Source organism: Phocoena sinus, chromosome 10 (assembly GCF_008692025.1).
Source record: "Phocoena sinus isolate mPhoSin1 chromosome 10, mPhoSin1.pri, whole genome shotgun sequence".
Lineage (NCBI taxonomy): Eukaryota > Metazoa > Chordata > Mammalia > Artiodactyla > Phocoenidae > Phocoena > Phocoena sinus.
The window spans coordinates 45,393,119-45,416,802 of record NC_045772.1 but is presented as its reverse complement, the minus strand read 5'-3'; the positions used below and the strand labels follow the sequence as shown (position 1 = coordinate 45,416,802).

Genomic DNA, 23,684 nt, shown 5'->3' with positions numbered 1-23,684 from the left:
TATTATATGAATATTTGTTATCTGCCTATAGTTTTAGGACTAGCGTAATTAATTGGGAGCAGACTCCTATGCATAATTTTATCCAGGCTTTTCTTTTAATTTCCGAGTAAATTTGACTCTGAAACATAGAGTTTTCTTACTTCTGTTTTCAAGGCATATTAAAGAGTTGTGGTTGCACACGTTAATGGATATAGCCTCATGACAAATTATTTTGCAAAAATTGAGACAGTTTAATTCATTGTAAATAAATCTTACTATCTTCAAAGTTAAGCAAAAGAATATTTCAGTTACTGAAGGTATTGACGGCTTCATTGAGGTAGAGTGACATGCAGTATGCTGCACATAGGTAAAGTGTAAAATTTGATGTTTTAAGATATGTATACACCCATGAAATCATCACCATAATGAGCCTATCCATCACCCCCAAAAGTTTCCTGTTGCTATTTTTTTAATCAAAGTATAGGTGATTTACAAGGCTGTGCCAATCTCTGCCGTATAGCAAAGTGACTCAGTTAGACACATAGAGACATTCTTTCCTGTTGCTGTTTTTAATCCCCCCTATCTGTGTCCCCAGGTGACTGCTGATCTGCTTTTTGACATTGTAGATGAATTTGCATTTTCTAAAATTTTATGTAAGTGACATGAATCGTACAGCATATATATTTTTTCTTCCTTTTTACTCAGTATAACTATTCCGGGGCTCATCCACGTTGTAGCACGTATTTGATAGCTCATTTCTTTTTATTGCTGAACAGCATTTTATTGTATGGCTATACCACACATTATCCATTCATCTGTTGATGGACATTGGAATTATTTCCAGTTTGGGCGTATTGGAAGTAAACTGTTATGAACACTTGCGTACAAGTCTTTATGTGGATATATGCCACCTGAAGGTATTCTCAAAATATAGAACTGTTTATGAGATAAAGGTATAGAGCAGAGAGACACAGTTAAATTATCCCTCAGTAGTTGTTAGAACAAAATCCAAGTTTCTTCAGTACTTTGATAGAAGGTTATTATGTCTGTAGTAGCGTAATCTCATTTTTAAAATTTTCCTTTTTTTTCCTTCTGCCAGCCGTAGACATGGTTCCCTGTATCTATTGTTAAGCCTGTGAGCATCTAAGAAGCTGCCTCCTGTGCTTGATCCCTCTGTGTTTCACTCTGTTCTCAATCACTTTATCTGAATCTGACTCCAATTGCTCAAGAGTCTTTGTCTGGCTGAAGTACAGCTTTGTTACTCGGGTCTGACTTCTCTGCCCTTAGACCTCTGGAAACCAACCTGTCACCAGCTGCCTACTTAGGTCACCACTGCCTGAGATGGTTGGCACCAACCTTCAGCTGCCCCCTCACCACACCTGCTTAGGCTGCTAGTCAGGTTTTTGCTGTCTAATGACCGCCCCTGGCTGTACCTTCTTTATTCCAAACTCTTAGACTCGCATCTGGCCTATGTCTAGAATTTTCTCTCCGTGCCATTTGAGCCACTCCATATTCCAGTGTGCGGCCTGATTTGTTGACTCAGTCTTGGGAACCTGACTACTCTCGGCTCTTGGAGAACTCCAGCAAACAGAAGTGCCTCTGTTTTGCAACAGGCTTGTCCATAAGTCCCCGTGATCCTACAAGTAAACAGCCCCAGACCTGCTACTGCTATTGCCATCTGCTGGTGGCAGGCAGAGTTGCCACAATGTTGTTCTATTGCCTGGTTTGTTCATATTTAAGGAAGGTCTCAAGGTAAAATCTTAAGTAGAAGTGTGTCTATTTGTTATGTACTTGCACTTTGTATAATTCTCACAACTATACTCTTCTCCTTTATATGCTTCAGCCACACCAACCTTCATTCTATCCAATATGCTAGCCTCATTTCCTCCTTAGGACCTGTGCATTTTTTGTCCCCTCTTCTTAGAACAATATATCAATACTTCCACAGATCTTCAGACAGCTAGCTTCTACCATTATTCACATCTCAGGTGAGATGTGATTACCTTAGAGATGCCTGCTTTGACCACACTCCACCCATTTCACCCTACCAGTCAATCATTGTCTTACTCAATTATTTTTTGGTAGCATTTATCATTTACTAAATTTCTTTCATTCATTTATTACTTGTTAATTAACCTCTTCTTCCTACACACACCCACAAATAAATATAAGTGCCATGAGAGCAGGGAGCAAGGAGCTTGGATGACAGAACAAACAATGCTTGTATTGAGCAAAAGAGATGCTCAATAAATACATACTTGTATAAATGAATGCATATAGTACCTCTGTCTGCCTGTCGAAATCCTATTTATCTTTGGAAGTCCAACTCAGATACTATCTCTTTCAAGAACTTCTCCAACTAAATCTGTTTTCTCTCTCTTTCACAGGAGTTTTTATTCTTTATTTTTTCTGTTAAGCTGTCATGTTTCCATGTAGTGGATACAGGGGCCATACTTGACTTATCTTTAGTCCATAGGTCAGAAGCACAGGTAACAACCTGGGCTTGGGACTGGTTTTTGAAGTAGGGATGGAGGGTGCAGTGTTGTAGGACTGAACCCTTAACCTGTGGAATCTGATTCTATCTTTGGGTAGATGGTATCGGAATTGAGTTGAATACTGGGCCACTCTGTTGGAATCCAAGAATTATTTATAGACGGTGTGGGACAAACCCTCCCACGTCCCTGCCCCACATGCACACATGTTGAAATTGGCTCCAGGAACCTAAGAGACTGTCCCTGATTCCTTCTTCCTTCTTTCTTTTCTGAAGCAATCATAATTCTGAATCTGGTGTTTATCATTCCTATATGTGTGTGACTGTGTGTGCATTTTACCACTACTGTCTGTCTGAGTATATGTGTGAATGTGTGAGTATCCATTTGCAATCAATGGTACTATTCTGCTTGTTTTTAAGTAGTATATGGTAAGGGTCATTCTACACCTTATTTGTTCCCTCAACATTATGTTTTTCAGATTATCCGTTTTGATACATGTAGTGTTAGAATCTAGTGGTAAGACTATTTCAGTTGTTGTATGGTATTGCTTTTTAGAATTATTTCACAGTTTCTTTGTCAGTTATCTCGGTGAAAGGCTTGCAGTTTTCTCTTTTCACTCTTACAAAGAACACTGCAGCAAACATTTTTGTACCATTATTTTCTTAGCATCCTAGGGAGTTAGTCCAGGGTTTACATGGGAAAGTGGAGCCAGGTTGCCTGGGTTCGAATCCTTACATTGCTGCTTGCTAGCTTTCCCAAGCAGCACTGAGCACCAGCTATATTCAGTCCTTCTGCACATGCATGCCCTACGTCAGCCTCTGGCAACAAGTTATCAGCTTGGCTTAGATGCCTTTGACTCCGGTGAATCCTGCTGGATCCAGTTCCCAAATGCCACTGCCCGTGGCTTCACATGCAATCACTGCTTTGTACTTATGTACCATTTCTGGTCCATGGAGAGGTTTATTTTCAAGCCTGGAGATGATTTTCAGTTTTTCCTTTTAATATTTTACTTAACATTGCTAGGTGTTTGAGCAGAGAGAGTGCATCAAAGCATGTACTTACTGTGTCACCTTAAGCAAACGTTGATAATACCTCTACAACCTTTTAAAATAAGCACAAATCTTAGAATCACCTAATCATAGATTTTCGGAGCTGGAAGGGATTTTAGAGATCATGACATCCAATAACCTTATCTTATAGGTGAGAGAATTGTGGTCTTGAGAAATTAAAGTGATTTACTGATGTCATATATTTAATTAATGGTGGAGGCAGGACCAGAACTAGAGTCTGCAGGTTCCCTCAATAGTCCTTTTTTTTTTGTGGTACGCTGGCCTCTCACTGTCGTGGCCTCTCGCATTGCGGAGCACAGGCTCTGGACGCGCAGGCTCAGCGGCCATGGCCCACGGGCCCAGCCGCTCCGCGGCATGTGGGATCTTCCCAGACCAGGGCACAAACCCGTGTCCCCTGCATCGGCAGGCGGACTCCCAACCACTGCGCCACCAGGGAAGCCCCCCTCAATAGTCCTTTTGACACTACATCTACTTTTTTAGTTTTCTCTATCTGAGCTATATTTACATGTAATATTTTATTTTTAACAAAACTCAAAAAATACATTAGAATTAAGCAATTAGAAATATGATATGTTGGATTTTTAAACTGATGTGAAATGTTTTCTTTTGAACAATATTGAGGTAAAAGCAAGAGTACAGCATTTACTGCACTGAGCTGAATATATTTTCATTAGAAGGCACAATGCCTTTTGACTCTGTAGATTCCTGCTGCATTTGGTTTCCTTGACTTTCTGCAACTTATTAGGATAGGCCCATCAATAATGGTGCTGATACTTCCAACCTCCTACAGCACTGGGTCTGAAAATGAACTGTGATGGATGGATATGGCCAGCATTTACAGTGATAGCCTATATTTCTGCTGTCACGTAGAAATGGCAGGTAGTTTAATTTAGAAAAAAAAAATTACTGAGAAAGAACAAGTATTTCTTCTAATTAGGATTTCTGGACTTTTGTCGGATATGAATTTAGAATCTGACATGTTTGTTAAAGCCTTTGGAATTGTTTTATTCTATTTCTAGATCTTTTAGCTGTGCCTAAGCATCCGTATGCTGCTATGGAGAATTGGGGACTAAGTATTTTTGTGGAACAAAGAATACTGCTGGATCCCAGTGTTTCATCTATTTCTTATTTGCTGGATGTCACCATGGTCATTGTTCATGAGATATGTCACCAGGTATGAGAAAAAGGATCAGGTGTAAGTATGATTGCAAACTATCGAGAATGTAGAATGATTTCAGATACTTAGATTAGGAGCTAAGTTATTATCCTCCCAATTAAGTTTTAATTGTATAGAGCACCATGTAGTTCTTTTTGGAAGATAGGTTGTTCTCAAGTGACGGCACAAACGAAAGCAAACACACGGATCCATATTGAATAAGTAACTGTCATTCAGTTTAGTTGGGGAGTGAGATGGCACTGCTACCCAGCAGCCTCTTTGGAGACCCTATCCACTCACTATTCTTTGTCAACCTTGCTGTATTTTCTTGTGATTATCGGTGTGTATATATGGTGAGTGCAGTGATGGCAATGATTTATTGCATTGCTGAAAGATGCAGCTGAATTTTGTGTACATGTCAAATTTGCTTTGCTGAAATCAATTTGTTATTCCCCTTCTCCCATCACACAGACACTTAGGAAGTCTTTCACTAACTCTGCGACAGCCTCTTCTCAATGATTGATATTTTTTTGTCTTGACATGTTTAGAAATTCATATGTAAATTAGCCAGCTTTATCATGAAGCTAAGATAAAATTAATATCAATTTTGATTTATGTACTTTCTTACAATGAGCAGAAGGTATTACAGATATTTCACAATGCTTATTAGAATCTTGATTCTACTGAAAAAAATAACTGAAAATAAACGTTTGTGCTAGTAAAAAGCAATCTTTGTCCTGATTACCAGAAACTATGGATGGTTTTTAAGTGAAAACACCAGAAATCACCGTGTGATACTGTACAACTTCAATTTGTTACCAACCCAAAATCTTTTAAAAGCTTGAAACCTTAAGAAAGAGTGAGGTGGAAAATGTTGTTAGTAAAACAGGCTGAACAGCTAAATGACAATACATGAATAGGGACTTCATGATAAATTGTTCTAGGCCATATGACCATTTACCTGTATGTCAGCCTTTTGCAGTGAACCTGTAGACGTTTGTACCTGTCATGCTGGTCAGCTTGGGCATGTGTTCCTTGCTGCAGAGATTTAAGGGGGTCCATTGCAGAGATAACCAGGGCTCCTCTATTGTGCTAAAAATGGTTTCCAGCTAAACATACAATTCTTTGACACAAATCAGTGTCCTTTTGAACGTTCCTAGAAACGAGTTACATGTAGAGTTCTGCTGAAATAAGAACACACTGATAATTGTTTCTAGAACTGGATTTCATTTGTTCCAGATTCTCAGTTACTTTCTTGTTCTAGCTTAGTGGTGCTCGGCTACTTACTATGCGGAAATGAGCCACAAGCTGGGAGAAACACATAATCATTTCCACTATCATTGCCAAATTATTTTCTACATTACCGTTTCTCCTCCCCTATTTATTGTCACAATTCTTAAGACAGGCTTTCAGTTTAAGGGAGAAGAAACATTACTTTCTGATCAAGAACAGAAAATGTTTTAAATATCATTTGTTTTGTGGTCATCAGCATATTCAGAGTTATCTCTTCTTTGTATTTCTATTAGAGATCCTCTTGGGTAAGTGATACTTTATTAATATTGAAATGCTCAGCCACCAAGCTCTTTCCTCTAGCTCCTAAAGCTGTAAAGCTATGATCTGATACTTTTCCTTCTGCTTTTTAAATAACTCACTCCCACATTACAGTCTTCACACTAAGGGTTACTTACAAATGCCTATAATCCTCTTGCCTGATGCTTTCTCATGGCTTCTTCTTATCATTAAAGTCTGAGCTCAAATGTCATCTGCTTAGAGAGAATCTTTTTGTTTTTACAGTCTAAAGTGACCCATCCTCCATTCCTTTCACACTTTAATAAGATCTGAAATTGTATTGTTCATTTGCTTATTTTTTATTTTCTATCTCACCTAATTGTCCCTTCCTCCACAATAAAGTGTCAGCTGCCTGAGAAGGGACATTGTCTGACTTTTCATCATTAAATCCCAAGTCTGTAGGATAGTTCCCACGTATAATGTTTTTTGTTGTTTGTTTTGTTTTTTAATGAAAAAAGAATTCCTTTAAGCTTTGGTGAACTCAGCAAGGATTTCAGAGTAATGTATCCAGATCTAATCAAAACACCAATTATAAATTACAACATTACTTTCCTGAAGGGATCTTAGAGACTTTTTTGGTCCAACCCTCATTATCATAGAATCATGGAGAGTCAGGTGTGGAGCTTCTTAAAGCCCTTATTAGTTCCTTCAGTCAGCCGATGTCGTCTGTGAATTGCCTCTGCCACTGGAAGGCGCTGCTTCGGTACTTCCTGTGATGAGCTCACCACTTCTCGAGGTAGTATTTTCCATCTTCATCCATTTCAGTCTGTTAGAGGGTCTCCTGCATTTTTAGCAATGTCTACCAATCTACAACCCTAATTTCCATCCATTAATACTGATTTGTCCCCTGTAGGGCCATAAGACCCAAGCCTTTTCTTCTTCTATATACTAGGTCTTCAAATATTTGAAGACAGCTGTTGTCAGTTTTTTTACCCTGAGCTCTTCCTTCTCCAGGTTAAATCTTCTTGTTGTGTTCCTTGAACATTTTATTTTTGTTCTTCCCTGAATGCATTTATAGAAAATTAGTGTCATGCAAGTAGTCAAATAAATCAGTGGTGTTGCCACAACGCATTTTAAGATCACAAAATCAATTGGGGAATGAATTCCAGTTGTGATAATCATAATTTAATACATTTAATTTTAGATAAAATAATTCTGGGATAGACGCGATTTTATCTGATGCCCACTCATTTGTCACGGCAGTGGTTTGGTGACCTCGTGACTCCTGTGTGGTGGGAAGACGTGTGGCTGAAGGAGGGGTTTGCTCACTACTTTGAGTTTGTTGGTACAGACTACCTCTACCCCGGCTGGAACATGGTAAGTGCACTTTTTAATTGTTTGGAACTCTAAGTGAAAGGTTGATCCTGTGTAACATTGGGCTTATCTTATCATCACATGTGACTGAAAATACCAACCGATGTATGAAAAAAAAAGTTAGCTATCCAATAAAAGGAAAAGCAACCCAAAATGTAAACAGTACTATTCCAAAATATTTTTGTTTATTAGAACTAAATAGAATCTGATTGTTTATACGCTGATTTCAAAATGGTACGTTTTCTAAATAGAAATATTTTAGATTGCAGTATTTGATAACAAAGATAAATTATCCCTTAAAATAGAGAAGGTAACAGTAACCAATGAGTTATATTTTAAGTATATAGGATGTTTCAATATACAGAAAAATGAGAACTTAATATTTCTTCAATGTGATGAACTCAAAAATTAGCTAAAATTTTTGATGCATTATTGCTGTTTTTACTTTAGGATTAAATGATTTAATAAGAGATCACTATAAAGAGTTGTACACATTATACCCATACCTGTACGTCTGAACCTGAAGTAGGATTTGTTGTACCTTAAGCAGTGATGTTCTAGAGCATTCTAGAAGAAAAAGTAGAGGGAGGGTATGATTTCTATATGTCATTTAATGTAAGTTTTTCATTTCGTATAAGCTTCCATTAATCAGTAAGTGACTATGTTATTATGGAGTAGAACCCAGGGTATATGTTGTTTGGGAACTTGAATTTTAAATTTATTTTAAGTGGCACTACGTAAAAGTTGCAAAGTGCTGACATTTGTCAACTTCCAGAAGCTCAAAAGCTTTCACCTGTGACATAGCATGAGTGATAATATATATTTATTTCACGCCACTCTTTTTTGATGTTTAAATTATTATGTGATTATCTAGTTATCTGTCATGATTACAAGTATGATCTGAATAGTATTTAAACCAAGGTAAAATATAAAGATGTCTGTAAGTCATGATATAACTTCTCTACCATAAATTCAGCCAACTCCTGCTGAGTAAGAAAGGTGATCTTACATATCTCAGAAGAAATGTTACAATTGTAATATCATATTGATATGTTTGAATTATCCAGTTTTGCTTATATTTTATAAAGGCAGCATGGTTCATTTGCACAAATGTGTGAGTTAATTTTACTTAGCCTTATGTATCTAGGTATGCATTATATATTATACAATTTAGAAAATCTTATTTGAACTGTTTTATTATGGCATTAAAATTAATTAAAAATGCCTTTAAAGAACTTTGAAGAAAAATCATCAATACCATCAATATTAATTAAGTAATTTTTAAACAAATATGAAATTTGAAAACTGAAATGTTTAAGGATATTGAAATATTTGTGAAAATATATTTTGGTTTTTAGTTGACTTTCAACCAAATTTGTTTAAAATTATCATTTAATTTTCACTATGCTGTGGATTATTACTGATTTATAATTCTATTATGTTTCAATATTAAAAGATGTAAGTATTACAAACGGCATGTTACTCATATAGGTAAGCTTTTTCTTTTTTTTCAGCTCATTCAGCTATCTGTGACAAAATCCTTTCTATTCATCATTATAAAAATACATCTTAGGTTAAAAAGGAATCAACAGAATTATACTGGAGGTGAAAACTGACAGCTTTAAATGGTTTTAGCATGGCAGTGAATCCCAAGTTTCAATGTCCTCATACTGGATTTTGTCTTTGAATAATTTTGTATATTCCTTCATTATCTTTATCAGTTAAGTTATAAATGGAGAACAATTTTATAAGAAATATTGAAAATGAATATAGAGTGTAAATAATACACCTGAGACTTTGTCCTTAACAGAATACGTACCATGCACTGGAAGTATAAAAACCTTGAGCTGGTAAGATATTAATCCATATGTTATAATCAAAAATAGCAATTAATGATGGATTAAGAAATGAAAGGATAAGGTCCATCACAATTAATTAGGCAATAGTGAAAACAGGTCTTATTATTATGTCTCTTTATGTTCGGATTTTAAAGATTACAAATACTGTCTGATCATTGGCTGCTTTTGCTTTCTTAGTAGTTTTTTCAATTTAGGTTGTAGAGTACCTCAATATACTAAATTTATAAAACCTGTAAGAAGAGACTCTAAACAAATTCTCCTCCAAGGATCGTTAATATCTTCTTTGCAAACAAAATTTTAGGACTAAGTTAGCCACATAAGTAAGAAAGGATATTAAGTGACTTTAAGGCTGTGTCAGCACTATTTTTCATAATGGCATCAGCAAAAGAGTGAAAGAAATACTAGAAAGAACAAGAGTGATGGCTGTGTTAGCAGTAACTCATACTGTTGTGATATGCACAGAAACTCCCCCAGGAGAACAAGGCTTGGGCTTCACTAGAACTTAGCCTAAATTAGAAAAACCAGAAGTCAGGCTTGTGTCAGAAGTAAAGAAATTCAGGAAGCTGACCTCTTTTGCCTCTGATCTCAAAAACAGTGCTTTAATTATTTTTAGACACCAAGGCTCAAGCACTGAAATACAATTTCAGTTTGCTAGGGAGATTACTATGCCAGTCTACCTTCGATGGAATAGCAATAAGGAAGCCCAGAATTACACTGTATTGTTAAGGAAGCTCTTGTTCTGATTTAGGATAGTATACTTGTGTAGGCTGCTTAACTGTTAGTAAAATCTTAGGTTGTATATATGTGTGTGTATGTGTTTACAGTCAGTTTCTGCTAAAGCAATAATCAGTTTTTACATTAAAAACACTACATGGAATAAAAACTACAGTGAAATTTTGTTCCCCAATAAACTGATCAAGTATACCATTTTATAGATATGGGCCTTTACAGGTAGTATGATATAAGGTCAGGAAATGGATAGGCAAGAAGAAATTCAGATTCCAAGAAAGGCATTTCACTTCTTTGACTCACCCTTAATATTTGAGAAATGGGGGCGATTATACTGACTTGGTAAGCACACATAATTTTTGTGAAGATAAAATAACTTTCGAGGTCTTTGAAATGCATGAACCGTTATACAAATGTGAGTAGGTATCATGGACCTGGAAAATAATAAATGCTCCATTACAAAGGGGCATTGATTTTATGTATAAATACCCTAACATTTCCAACCCTAGTAATCTATTTTGACACCCTAGATTTCTAACAATTATGTATAGATTACAAAAAGTTTTCTGTAATCTTTATATCTAGACTCAGTCTCCCCAAATCAATGCTTATCTTTTTTGGCAATGTGGACTATTCTATAGGAACATAAGCCTTATATCATGTTTCATTCATCAAACAGAAGTGTCAAGATCAACAGAAGCAACTTCTTCAGCTCAGGGCTGGGGTTAGATTTCATAGGTTGAGTAGTCCTTTTGCTTGATGTTATTTGATCAAAGTTGGTTGTTAATGACAACATTATTGGATGATTAAGTTACAGTATGCTGTTGATGGCCGTCCAAAGGGAGAAAAGAAAAGACTCATGCTGCCTAGTTACTATTCTTCAACAATTCTTTATCATTTAAATTTAAAAAACTGTATAATAAAAGAGCTTCAATACAGGAAAAGGATGAATAGTAAAAATGATACCACGAAGAACTCCTTATTTTACAGACCTGATGCCGACGCAGGCAAAAGCATATCCCTTGTGCATATTGCACAGGTTTTCACTATAATTTGTATCTGTATGATAGGTGTAACCTTTAATTTCCTGAATGTAGCCTTGTAAGGACGTACTTGCTATAATGAGAATTATTCAACATGAGTGTATGTTCTTTTATTAAATAATTTGGGATTAAAGGAGCTTTACACAGTAATAACTTTATACATTGATAAAGTCTGCAGACTGGGAATTCTTCCTAAATTTTTATGAGGGCACATACCTGGGCATAAAGATAACTATTAATAAAGAATCGTGCAACTAAACTTCATTATGCTAAATACTTAGGATATCTCAAAGTGTATTGCCCAAAACTTTGATAAATATTCTCAATTGTTTTTATCATGGGCAGGACTAAAATAGCAAAAATGAATTCTGCCATTAGACTCAGTATCATTTTAACGTGCTCCAACAAAAATTGTCTGCTAAATTTAATAGGCATTGCAATAAAATTACTTTTACTTCTTAGATTATTTTGTTTTTATTCAAAAAGAAGTTGAGAAAATCATTGGTGAACTGAAATAGATAGAGTTTATTGAATTCAGTTTTTTTTCCAGTTTAAATGTAAAGATATACTGCTTAATTATTCTAAACAATAATAAACACTCTACTACTCAAGAGAGGGGAAAATAGAAAATTAGAGAGAGAAAAAATTGTTTTGGTTAATATTTTACTTGTTCAGCTGTTCATGTCTTAAGTCCATCTTTGATTTAATGTCTGTAGGGAAGAAAGCTTTCACATGCTTTTCAAAGTTAGTTAATATACATTTCAACAGTAGTTGGTACATTGGTACTATTGCCTATGATTCATCAATATCAAAATATATTTGCCCAGGAGGGCTGTGGTGTCAAAGATAGACCATTTGGGAATTAAATATTTATTTTAGAATCTTACTTTATAAATACTGAATACCAAATAAATGTGTATATACACATACATCATATATATGTGATTTTCCATAGAGTTGTATTTTGTCTATTATGATAAAAAATCCACATATAATATTCTGCTCCTGAGAAATCAGTAAATTAGAAGGTGATCCAATTGTTTTCAACCTGGTAGATGATGTTTTATTCTCAAATGACTGACATATTGAATGTGAACATTTTAAAAGCTTCTGATGGCTAGTCCCAAGGGTCTGTGGTAATTTTGATCCTTCTCAGTAGCTTAAAAGTGACATTTACATTGAAAGACTAGAAGAAAAGTAGAAGGGGTGCTCACTTGGGTCTCCTGGGGGTCACGGTCTTCAAAATAGACTTCTTTATGCTTTCCCTTTACTCTTCCCTCCGAACCCCTCGCCAAGTCATTTCTCTTTGTGCTGAAAACATCAACTTTTTGTGTGTGTGTGTGTGTGTGTGTGTGTGTGTGGTACGCGGGCCTCTCACTGCTGTGGCCTCTCCCGTTGCGGAGCACAGGCTCTGGACGCGCAGGCTCAGCGGCCGTGGCTCACGGGCCTAGCCGCTCCGCGGCATGTGGGATCTTCCCAGACCGGAGCACGAACCCGTGACCCGTGTCCCCAGCATCGGCAGGCGGACTCTCAATCACTGCACCACCAGGGAAGCCCCATGTATGTTCTTAAAGGATGATTTTTTTAAAAAAGCCATTTATATTCAGAAAGACACTGTTTCAGGTTTTGTATATTTTAAACTTGGAGATAAAAGATAAATGAGCATTCCCTTCAGAATAAAGTATTTCTTCCGAAGACTGTGTTCAGGTTTGCATGGTGTCAAGGCCTTTCTGCATTTCCTTAGGAATTTAAAAGTAACCAATAAATTGACAGGATTAGACACTTCCTAAGAAGAAAACTCTTCTGAACCTGGAGCCTAACAATAATGCAACGCTATCCTTTCTCATATCTAGAAATAATATAGGAAAAGTTAACCCATTCATTCCCTTTTTAGGTAAGAGCAGTTTGCAAGCAAAAGATTCCAACTTGCTAAAAATGGTCAGACATTACTTGATAAACAAAAAAATTAATGATGCCAAAAATTTATATCAAAATGATGAAATGTTCTGTTAGACATCATTGTTCTCAAATACTTATGATTTGCAATAGCAGATTATACCAGTTTAATCTGTCCCTTTTACCACGCTTGGTAAAAATGTTTATCTTCTTATGATACATGAATTGTTCAACACTTGATAACATTCAGTATCATCTCAGATGTGTTAAAGAGAATTTGCTTTGCAAAATCTGTAACATGAACACAACCGAAAAGGAAAGCTGGGGACTAAGAGGACAACCAAAGAATAATTCATTAATTTTATAATTATTAATCATCCTTAACCAGGCAGCTATATGCTTTAAAAGATATTACAACACACTCATTTCTAAGCAAGGAGTGACTGTCTCAGTCCATAACACTTTATGGGACTTTTTTTTTTTTCCATTTCCTCAAGGTTACTTCAACACTTTTCAGCTGTTGCTAGACAAGGATGTGATAAATGAAAGTAGTGAGTTCAAGTGATAAGAATCAAAAAATGTAAAGGAGCTTCCTGTCAAGAGAAAGCAAAAAGCAATAATTTGAGGTTGATAAAGATTTTGCTTCAATTACTCCAGTAACACTTGCAATAATAAAGACTTACGTAGCATTTACTGTGTAACATTAAACACTTTACATATGCTAATTCGCTGTGAAATAGAGTAAGACCTTCTGCTAGGTATCTTGAGAGTACCCATCTTTGCTGTCATTTTTCTTAAGAGTCTGAGAGTGTGGTAATGGCTAGACTACCACGCAGGTCACCACTCAGGCAGCTCTCTTCAACCATGAGTTCAAAAAGATGATTTGGGGTAGAACATGTTTTGACACTAAGCTGAATAACCTCTGTGGATCTACCGTTCACAGTTTTAAGTAAGCCCCTTTTGAAACTATTTATATCTTTAGCTTTTTACCTTTCCCTGGGACTAATGAAATAAAATTCTTTTTAATGATTAGAGTGTTATCTTTGTCATATTTGTCTTTAAAAATGAAGATATGTGGGGATGCTTTTCTCTAAGAACCTACTTCAGATCCACCTGTGTCCAATTAACTCCTTTAATCATTTAAAATTTTCTCTTCTCAAGATTTTATTTATTTATCAGCTTCTTATACACACTGTATTTTTTCTTTAGTGAGGTGGTTTCAGTTAGAAGGTGTGGGTAGATTGAGGATTTTTTTTTTTTTTTTGCTCTTAGTTGACCAACCATGCTCTGTCAGAAGTTGTTTTGTTTATGCAGTAGCTCAAAAACACAGATCCATAATCTCAATCAGACTGTTCATATTCATAGATATGTTTGGAAAATAAAATTTAGCATAGTAAGTCTCAGAGGATTAGCCAAATAATGGAACAGGAAGAAGATTTAGCTACCTATTATTATTTTTATATTACATGGACCAAACATGTTCTCTAATATTTGCTTAGATTTACAATAGCTATTTATTTTTATTTAGAATTTGAGTATCTTTCTGCTCAGTTAAGTTCTGTTCTTTCCCTAAGCTTCACAGCTTTGCTTGGAAGATAAGTGCTTAAAAAAAAATATTTCTGTACTTTTGGTTGTAGTGGTGCTTGTGGTGATGGTGGGATATTTTCATCTATTTATTATTTATTTCCCAAGTTTTCTGATTAAAGAGAGGGTTAGTTCGATTGCTCCTAAAGAGCAAAACTTGGCATTAATTACATTCTCTTCCCGACTATCCACTTGATCAGTCCAATTTGAAGGACATTAAACACAATACAATATTGAAGATGACTAATTAAAAGTAAAAACTCTCCGTGTTTCTTTGTCTTACATTTTAAGACCATAAGGTGCTTTTCTTGGAATCTTTGGCTTCTTCTGAGAGATGATGGTTTATATCACTTCCTAGGCCTGAAAATAATTTGGCTTCTCACGACAAAGTGATATTATTCTATTAGTTGCTAAGCATTTTGCTGGCATTTTTAGGGCCCCTAATTTATAAAATATTTCCAGGGATTAATCTATATTGACTCACTCATTTTTCATTATGTAACGAACATCTTTTGGAGGTCCAGTCTTTGCAAGTGTCTCTGTTAGAGATGGGGACCACAGATGAGTATGAACATCAATGTCCTCAAAGTCTTATAGATCTATTTTACCAATTAAGTTAAATTATTTTTTGTCCGAGTAATGCTACTTTACAGTTTCCTAGAATGAAGTTCGATTCCTTATTTCTGCCTATTCCGTGGATTATTTTTTTTTTTTCGTCCACACTGTGTGGCATGCAGTATCTTGGTTCCCTGACCAGAGATCGAACCCATGCCCTCTGCATTGGGAGTGTAAAGTCTTAACTGCTGGACCACCAAGGAAGTCCCAGATTTTTGACACTTAATAGCTGTGTGATCTTGTTTCTCCATCTTCAAAATATGTATGAAATACCTGTACTGTTTCTGTCACAGAATAGTTTTAAAACTCTAAGATATTTTTCTTCTTCTTTTTCTTACTACAAATATTACTATTAAAATTAGGTACTTAAGTATAATGGTATTATTTTTAGGGTCGAAAATATGTTTTCCAGTGGAGTATCTTGTGAATCACATATTAAAAATTAATAAGAGCAAAGAAATTGCCTTCACATAATACTTTTGAGTATACCTGTTCCATTTCAGAATGATTTTGGAATGCTAATATTTTAATATTTTTGCACTTTATAAATGGATTGCTAGTCCAGATTTTGCATTCTGAGTAATAAAGATTTTCTTTGCTAATTTTATAATCAGTCTATAAATGTTATAGTAGCTTACTTTGAGATACAGTAATATATAGGGTCTGGGAATGTGGAGTTTCCTTTCTGAATTGGTTAACTTTTTGGGCCATAGCACTCTATGTATTCTGGAGTTGTTTGTTATGAGAGTAAATCTTTTAAATTTGAAAAAATTAGTGCTGTTTATTTTCATTGGAAGTATACAGACTTCTGTGATCTGGCAACAAGTGTAAAGTTTTATTTAGCTAGATTATTTGATGAACTGATCATTTATATCACTAAATATTAAAATTAAATTATCAAATGTGTTATTTAATAAATTTCATTATCAAGTTAATAAAAATTTTGTTACAGAATTAAGGTCATTTTAATTATTTATTTCATAAATTAAAATAACATAAAATAAACTAGCTACTTGGTAATCATGTTAATGACTTCTGGGAGTTGGCTAGCCTATTTTTGGAATTATTCCAGACCTGAATGGTATAAGAAAGTTCCTATTAGGATTTAAGTAGAAATTGAATCTGTTTAAGATGATTAGTCAGTGTGTGTTTAAAAATACTCTGGATTACATGTTATCAATCAAATATTCTAGGGCCTTGTTAGCTTATTATTGATTTGTCTGAAAATATTAGCAACTTCTCGTGATGGATGTGAGAAACAGGTGTGTGAGTATCAAAAAAAACTGGCAAATTTGATTTTATTGAAACGTCTTATCAGCTACTCAAAACAATGAAGCATAGAGATAGAGGAAAAGATTCTTACTGCCAAAGTAGAGAGAGGATTATTGAAAAGGTGAAGAAGCTTATTACCTCTCTATGCAGAGGATGCTGAAGTGACATGTACGAGAGTGGGTATGAGTTCATGTTAATTAGCAAAGAAGAGGAAGTAAATCTCCCCCACTAAACAATATGCTTCATCAGTTAAGGACTGTTTATTTACCATCATTTCTCAGCATTTAACCCAAAGTATAGCATCTGTGAGGAATTCAAATAATAGAATTCTGGTCAAAAGTTAACAACAACAAAAAAAGAAATTATGGGCAACAAACAATTTATGAAAGATTATAAACACTTTCTATGTCTATATAAGAACTCATTCATTGAAATAAAAAGGATATTGAGCTGGGCTTCCCTGCCGACGCAGGGGACACGGGTTCGTGCCCCGGTCCCGGAAGGTCCCACATGCCGCGGAGCGGCTGGGCCCGTGAGCCGTGGCCGCTGAGCCTGCGCGTCCGGAGCCTGTGCTCCGCAACGGGAGAGGCCCGCGTACCGCAAAAAAAAAAAAAAAAAAGGATATTGAGCTTAAAAGTATATAAAACTACATTGGATAAGTGTTTGAAGGAAAACAGAAGGAAAAAATGTCAAGAAATCTGAAAAAGTATGTGATATGAACATTTTAAGAGGGTTATATAAAAGCACATGGCATATGGTGATTGTTCACAGTGATTTTTTTGGGCTGCTAGAATCAGAATGAGCTATGTAATTAGACAACCTGTTCATAATTATTACTGTGATTGACATTATTTGAAGCACATTCAAGGTTGTTCCGTAAGACCCAGGATTATCATAATTAATGAATATGTAAATGACTAATTGATGGTGACTTCTGCCATATCAATATTGCTATATCTTAAAGGTTCTTGAGTAAGTATGCAGAAGGCTCAGAATCTGGTTGAATACAATGCAGTACATTTTGTGTTTCATCTTAGCATTTTCCCTTAGCTGTGTCACATCCTGGATAATATTAGACATGACACATTCAGCCTGGATATTATAAACAAAACATAAGGCAGCTGAAGGATGTAGTCATTGAAGAGACTCACAATTTAAACCACCTTCTCTCTGTGTTAGTCATGTTTGAGAGTATATCATTTCATAAAAACCTGTGCAAGGAGTTATTTGGGGTTATGAGAGTCTTATAAAGTCATCCAAGATAGTCTTATAGAGATATAATTGCTTTTTTAGTTAGTGCATTGACTAAGGCATCTTAAAGCGTTTGTGGCTTGGCAGTGAATGAAATGTAGTTGATAGTTAAAAGAAATAAGAGCGTATAGAACACATTTGGTTACTTATTGTAAAGCTCATGTGAAATCATAGAATAATGTTAAATCAATGGAGATCTGCGCAGATAATTATGTTCATGTACCACTGACTGTAAAAGGTTATGTGGACAAAAACGGAGGTAAAATTTTCAATACAGTGCTTGATTTATTATAGGCATTAATGGTGATTATTTCTAAAATTATTCTTTAATGCCTACTGCATATATGTGTGTTTACATAAGTCTGACTTTAATATAAGTGGACTGTTTTAACAAGCTACACATGAAAATGATTATCAACATCTTAGGCATGTGTCTTTTAAACATGAGATTTTGAAATGTTAATTTTTAAGAAATACTATATAGAAGCAACTCTTATTTTCACTACATCTTTAGTTTTATTTCATTTATCAGTATGATTTAGCTATCTACAAAATGTTAGCTAATCAGCTAAATAATGACATTATATTTCACAAGTACATCTAGCTAACTTTCAACTGAGTAAAGCTTAAAATACTTTTGGACATTTTAGAACTTTATAAAAGGATGAAATATAAAATTACATAGTAAAATTCTTTTAATATTTTAAGAGACTTGGAATCCAAGTAATTTATAATTTTTACAAATATGGCATTGTGTTGTGTGTTTACAGAAGATGATAATTGCGACGTCACATAGATAAAACCTGATGTATATTTTCCTCCAATGTGTTTGCTTTTCTTGTTTGGATTTTTGATTGTATTCCTCTCCTTTAATTTGTCCTGATTTGAATAAGTCATGAAGAACAAGAGTGAAAAAGCCAAAATATGCAATGCTAGGTATATCTGTATCCTTGTTCTAGTCTTATGCAAGCAAGGGGTTCAGATTAGTAATGACTGATGTGGCATTTTGTTTAACCTATGAAATCTTAAAAGGCTTCATCTCATGGTAGTATAGATTTCCAATGACACAAAATATGAATGATATATCTAATTTCTTCTCTTTATGATAGATCGGTTGAAATTGAATCAACATGGTCATATACACTGAAAGCATTTTTACCCGTAACGTTCCCTCTGTTCTCTACTCCCATAGTACTTTGTCTGGTTACTAATACGTTACCCATCAAATGGCACGAATGAGTTGTACGTGTGTCTATCTTCCCTATCATAATGGGAGTTGCTTGGAGGCAGGAATTGTGTCCCAAGTTCGTTTGTTTCCCCAGCCTCTACCATATGGAGGTTGCGTGTACAAAGCAATCAGTAAACGTGTGGAATTAGATTGTATTCAAATAATTTTTGTCAGACATTCTTGTTCATTTGACTCTATGGATTTGAAAAGTGCCTTTATCTATATACAAGAGGATGTGGTCAGTATTAAAAACTGGAATAAGACATTGCTTTAAATAAACTAATGAAAATACTGAAAAGGAAATATTTGTATCTATTTGGTTATCTTTGTATCTACGTACATATCTGTATTTATGCCTATGTTTATATTTATGTCTAAATCTATATTTGATTCATACATTTTGGAATTTCAAAGTAAATACCTTGTTGCATCACCATTGGTCATCACAAAATTGAGCTAAATTTTAGAAAAATAATGGTATAATATTTTGTGATCACAAAGATAAAGCCCATATTGTGTGCTATTTTTGCATAATTGTGCTGTATTGTCCTATTTTGTTTCGAGTTGCCCCTCACTCTAGTCCGCTTTCCGGTATTCATAGTCATCTTTCTAAATGTAGGTCTGGTGATGTCACTTCTTAATTCTAGCTTCCTAACTTGCCATGGAGGATCTTGATAATTCTGTTCTTGTCTGTCTCTATGCACTAATCACTAGTCATTTACCCCATTATACTCCCTGCCTTCTGCCACGCAAAACTCTGGAGTCCCCCAAACAGGTCAGGCTGTTTCATACCTCTATGGTTTTTCCCAGATATTCCTTTCTGTCCAAAATGCCCCTTTCTGTGGTATTCTCCTAGAAAACTCAATCCCCCTTAAAGATTCAACTCAAACTATCAATTCAGAAGCTTTCCTTCCTTTCTCCAGGCAGAACCAATCACAGCCTTCTCAGTATAGTCACTCTGTATCCTGAACCTACTTCCATTTTTACACATAGTAGGTCATTTCAATATTTGTTTTCATCTTTGTCTCTCTTTCTACTAGGATAAAATCTCTGAAGGTTGGATCCCTGTTTTTCTATCTTTTTATCCCCAGAACCAGACATACCATTTGGGATATAGCAGGTGCTCAATAAATATTTGTAGAACAGATTATCTTTAATCTTCACAACCACATATGTTTACAAATGAGGATGCTGAGGTCTGAAAAGATTAACTTGCTCAAGGTCAGACAGCTAGTGAATGAAAGATATTTTTCTTACAGTCTAGGACTCCTTCATCAATTTTGCAGCAGTGTTCCTGTCTTTTCTCTCAGGAATAACGAAAGAGCCATTTATGTTCAGACCCATCCTCCTAGATATGTGGAATCTAAAAAATGGTACAAATGAACTTATTCACAAAACAAGAGTAGAGTCACAGATGTAGAAAACAAACTTATGGATACCAGGGCGGAAGGTGGGGAAGGATAAATATAGGAGGTTGGGATTGACATGTACACACTACTATATATAAAAGAGATAACTAATAAGGACCTACTGTATAGCACAGAACTCTACTCAGTACTCTGTAATGACCTATATGGGAAAATAATCTAAAAAAGAGTGGATATATGTATATGTATAACTGATTCACTTTGCTGTACAGCAGAAACTAACACAACATTTTACTTTTTTAATTTATTTATTTTTGGCTGCGTTGGGTCTTTGTTGCTGTGCGGGGGCTTTCTCTAGTGGAGGTGAGCGGGGGCTACTCTTTGTTGCGGTGCGCGGGCTTCTCATTGCGGTGGCTTCTCTTATTATGGAGCATGGGCTCTAGGCACGTGGGCTTCAGTAGTTGTGGCACGCGGGCTCAGCAGTTGTGGCTTGTGGGCTCTAGAGCGCAGGCTCAGTAGTTGTGGCACACGGGCTTAGTTGCTCCATGGCATGTAGGATCTTCCCGGACCTGGGCTCCAACCCGTGTCCCCTGCATTGGCAGGCAGATTCTTAACCACTGTGCCACCAGGGAAGCACCTAACACAACATTTTAAATCAACTATACTACAGTAAAAATTTTAAAAAAGGAAATTAAATGTAAAAAAAAAGAAAATTGAGTCCTTGTGGCTGCTCTGATGTAACCCACATCTATCTGCCCAGAGAATGTTTTTCCTCTCTTTTCATGCCTGTGAGCACCTCACCACTTCTTGAATTGGCTCAGGCTCTGCTCTCATCTTTTTTTTTTTTTTTTTTTTTTGGGGTATGCGGGCCTCTCACTGTTGTGGCCTCTCCCGCCGCGGAGCACAGGTTCCGGACGCGCAGGCTCAGTGGCCATGGCTCACGGGCCCAGACGCTCCGCGGCATGTGGGACCCTCCCGGACCGGGGTACGAACCTGCGTCCCCTGCATCGGCAGGCGGACTCTCAACCACTGCGCCACCAGGGAAGCCCTCTGCTCTCATCTTTTTGTCTGGTTTGATGTATCTGACTTTATTTGATCTCGATTCAGATTACTTGATTTTTTTCTTTCTTTTCTGATGACAAGAGTCAAAGTGTCTGCCTGGTATTGCTCTTCACTAAAATTAGTCAGCCTTTCTATAGGAACTTGCCGACAGCCCTCCCTTCCAATAGTACTTCCTCTTTTCCCACCATCACCACGACTATTCAGATCTTGACGTGTTCAGGCAGAAGCCATTTGGGGACATCAAGGAATTGATTTTTTCAGGTGTATCTAATGATGTGTTAAGAATTTTTAATAACTCCCTTCACATATATTTCTAAATACCAGTATATGAAGTGTTAATATTGTAAGAAATAATTTTTAAAAAGAGTTGCTTCTCTCCGAGACTTCATATATATTTGTATACAGATTACTGTTTCTTGCCAAAAGTTGTTTAGCCCTTGCCCCTTATCTTAGACCTAGGCTTTTACTTCCAGTTGCCTCTGACATACTGCTTTTTAAATGTTCACTGTCACATTCCTTGCAATATGTCTAAAACTCATCTTTTAACTTTCCCTCCAAACCAAAATTTTCTCCACTTCTCCACTTCTGTCAGTAGCATGCCCCCTACATTTTAAAACTTTCTGTCAATCTAAAATCTTTTAAAATTCCATCACGTCATTCCATGTAGTTATTTGTTAGTACTTCCTCTCCATCATCCACTAAGGGGACCAAGGCATCAATATCAGTTGATCGTTCAAAATATCTCTCAGAATCAAAAGTCCTTCAGCAACACCTGTTGTAATACATCATCACCATATCGCCTCTTGGTACAATAGACACTTCCTGTCTCCTCTTTCTACATCCATCAAGCCACTCTGTATAACTCAGATAAGTTAATTTTCCTAAGACACTACTTTTATTATGTCATTATGTCTGCTCCTGCCTATTTATTAAGACCAAATTCTGCAACCTGACAACTGAGGATTCAAACAGACCAGCTTTTTTTCATGTTTCCTCTGCCAGGATTTGCCCTTTTAAGCTGCTTTCCCCATTCATCCGAGTAACCTTTCATCCTTCAACAACTCACTTTAATGTCACTTCCTCTGTGAAGCCTTTTCTGAACTAATTAATCATTTCATCCTCTGTGTTTTTATAACATCCATCATATTATAATACAGATAGCTATTTACCTGTCTTTCTCAACTACTTTTGAGTTCTTTCAGGTTGAGGACTAGATTTTAGTCATATATTTATTCCCAAAACACAGTACAGTATCTGGCATTGAGTAGGAAGTTAATACATGTTTGTTAAATGAATGAATGAATAAAACAATAGTGCCTTTCTTCTTTTCCATGTGTTCTTCTCAGCTCTGTGCATTCACTCACACTTTGTTTACTTTTCTGAAAAGCCTTTACACTGTTCTCCAAAAATTCAAACACAGCATATTTTTGAAAATAGTTCAGTACAAAATGACACACATATTCAGTATTATTAGAACTGTTTAAGTGTAGGCATGTATGCAACGTCTCCAAGAGGTGTCTGTATTAGAGTGGTAGGATTTATTGTTACTGTTAACAATAAACTTCTTGTAAACAGATTTTAAAGTTCTCCATTTTACCTTATTGTTTTGCATTTTGAAAGTTGTAGAATGGCCTATCATGGTGTCCTTAATATATAGAGTAGAATAAAAACTGTTGACTATGCACCATAAATATATTCTTCCCTGTACACAAACACATGAGCATGCACGCAACTTTACAGTTACTTGAAGGATCAGATCAAATTCTACCTCTTCCATTAAACTTTCCATAAATAATTCTGTTTTACCGTGTTTTGCCTCAAAATTCTTTAGCATTTCTAGTCTGTAGGAGAAAACTATTATTTTGTTCAGTGTGGCTAACTATTTTGTTTGATCTTTTATCTCACGTAAGAGCCAGGATTTCTTTTACTTTATTTTTAAACTTTCATAGTCTCAGGTCAACAATAAGCAACTAACCAACACTTAGTCATTTCTGCTGTAATTGTTATGGTTGTTGTTGAGGAGGAGGAGGAGGGCCCTAGCCTGGGACTGACAAACCAAGATTGTTTCTTCTTTTATAGTGATGTGGGTCTTTTATAAAAAATTAGCACCTTCTCTCCTGCAAAATTCTTTGTAATTTTGTTAAATTGGGTTTGCCTCTGGTTAGAATTTTCTTTTTCTCCTCCTCAATTTAAGTTAT

General features: G+C 35.7%; 1 protein-coding gene across 1 annotated transcript in view; it reads left to right on the top strand.

Annotated features, from left to right (window-relative positions):
* TRHDE (thyrotropin releasing hormone degrading enzyme) overlaps positions 1 to 23,684 on the top strand; it is a 404,965-nt gene that overhangs the window by 201,215 nt on the left and 180,066 nt on the right. Inside the window, exons 4-5 of the mRNA XM_032647249.1 lie at positions 4,561 to 4,715; positions 7,470 to 7,583. Coding sequence (XP_032503140.1) covers positions 4,561 to 4,715; positions 7,470 to 7,583 — 269 coding nt within the window. The remainder of the gene's footprint in view (positions 1 to 4,560; positions 4,716 to 7,469; positions 7,584 to 23,684) is intronic.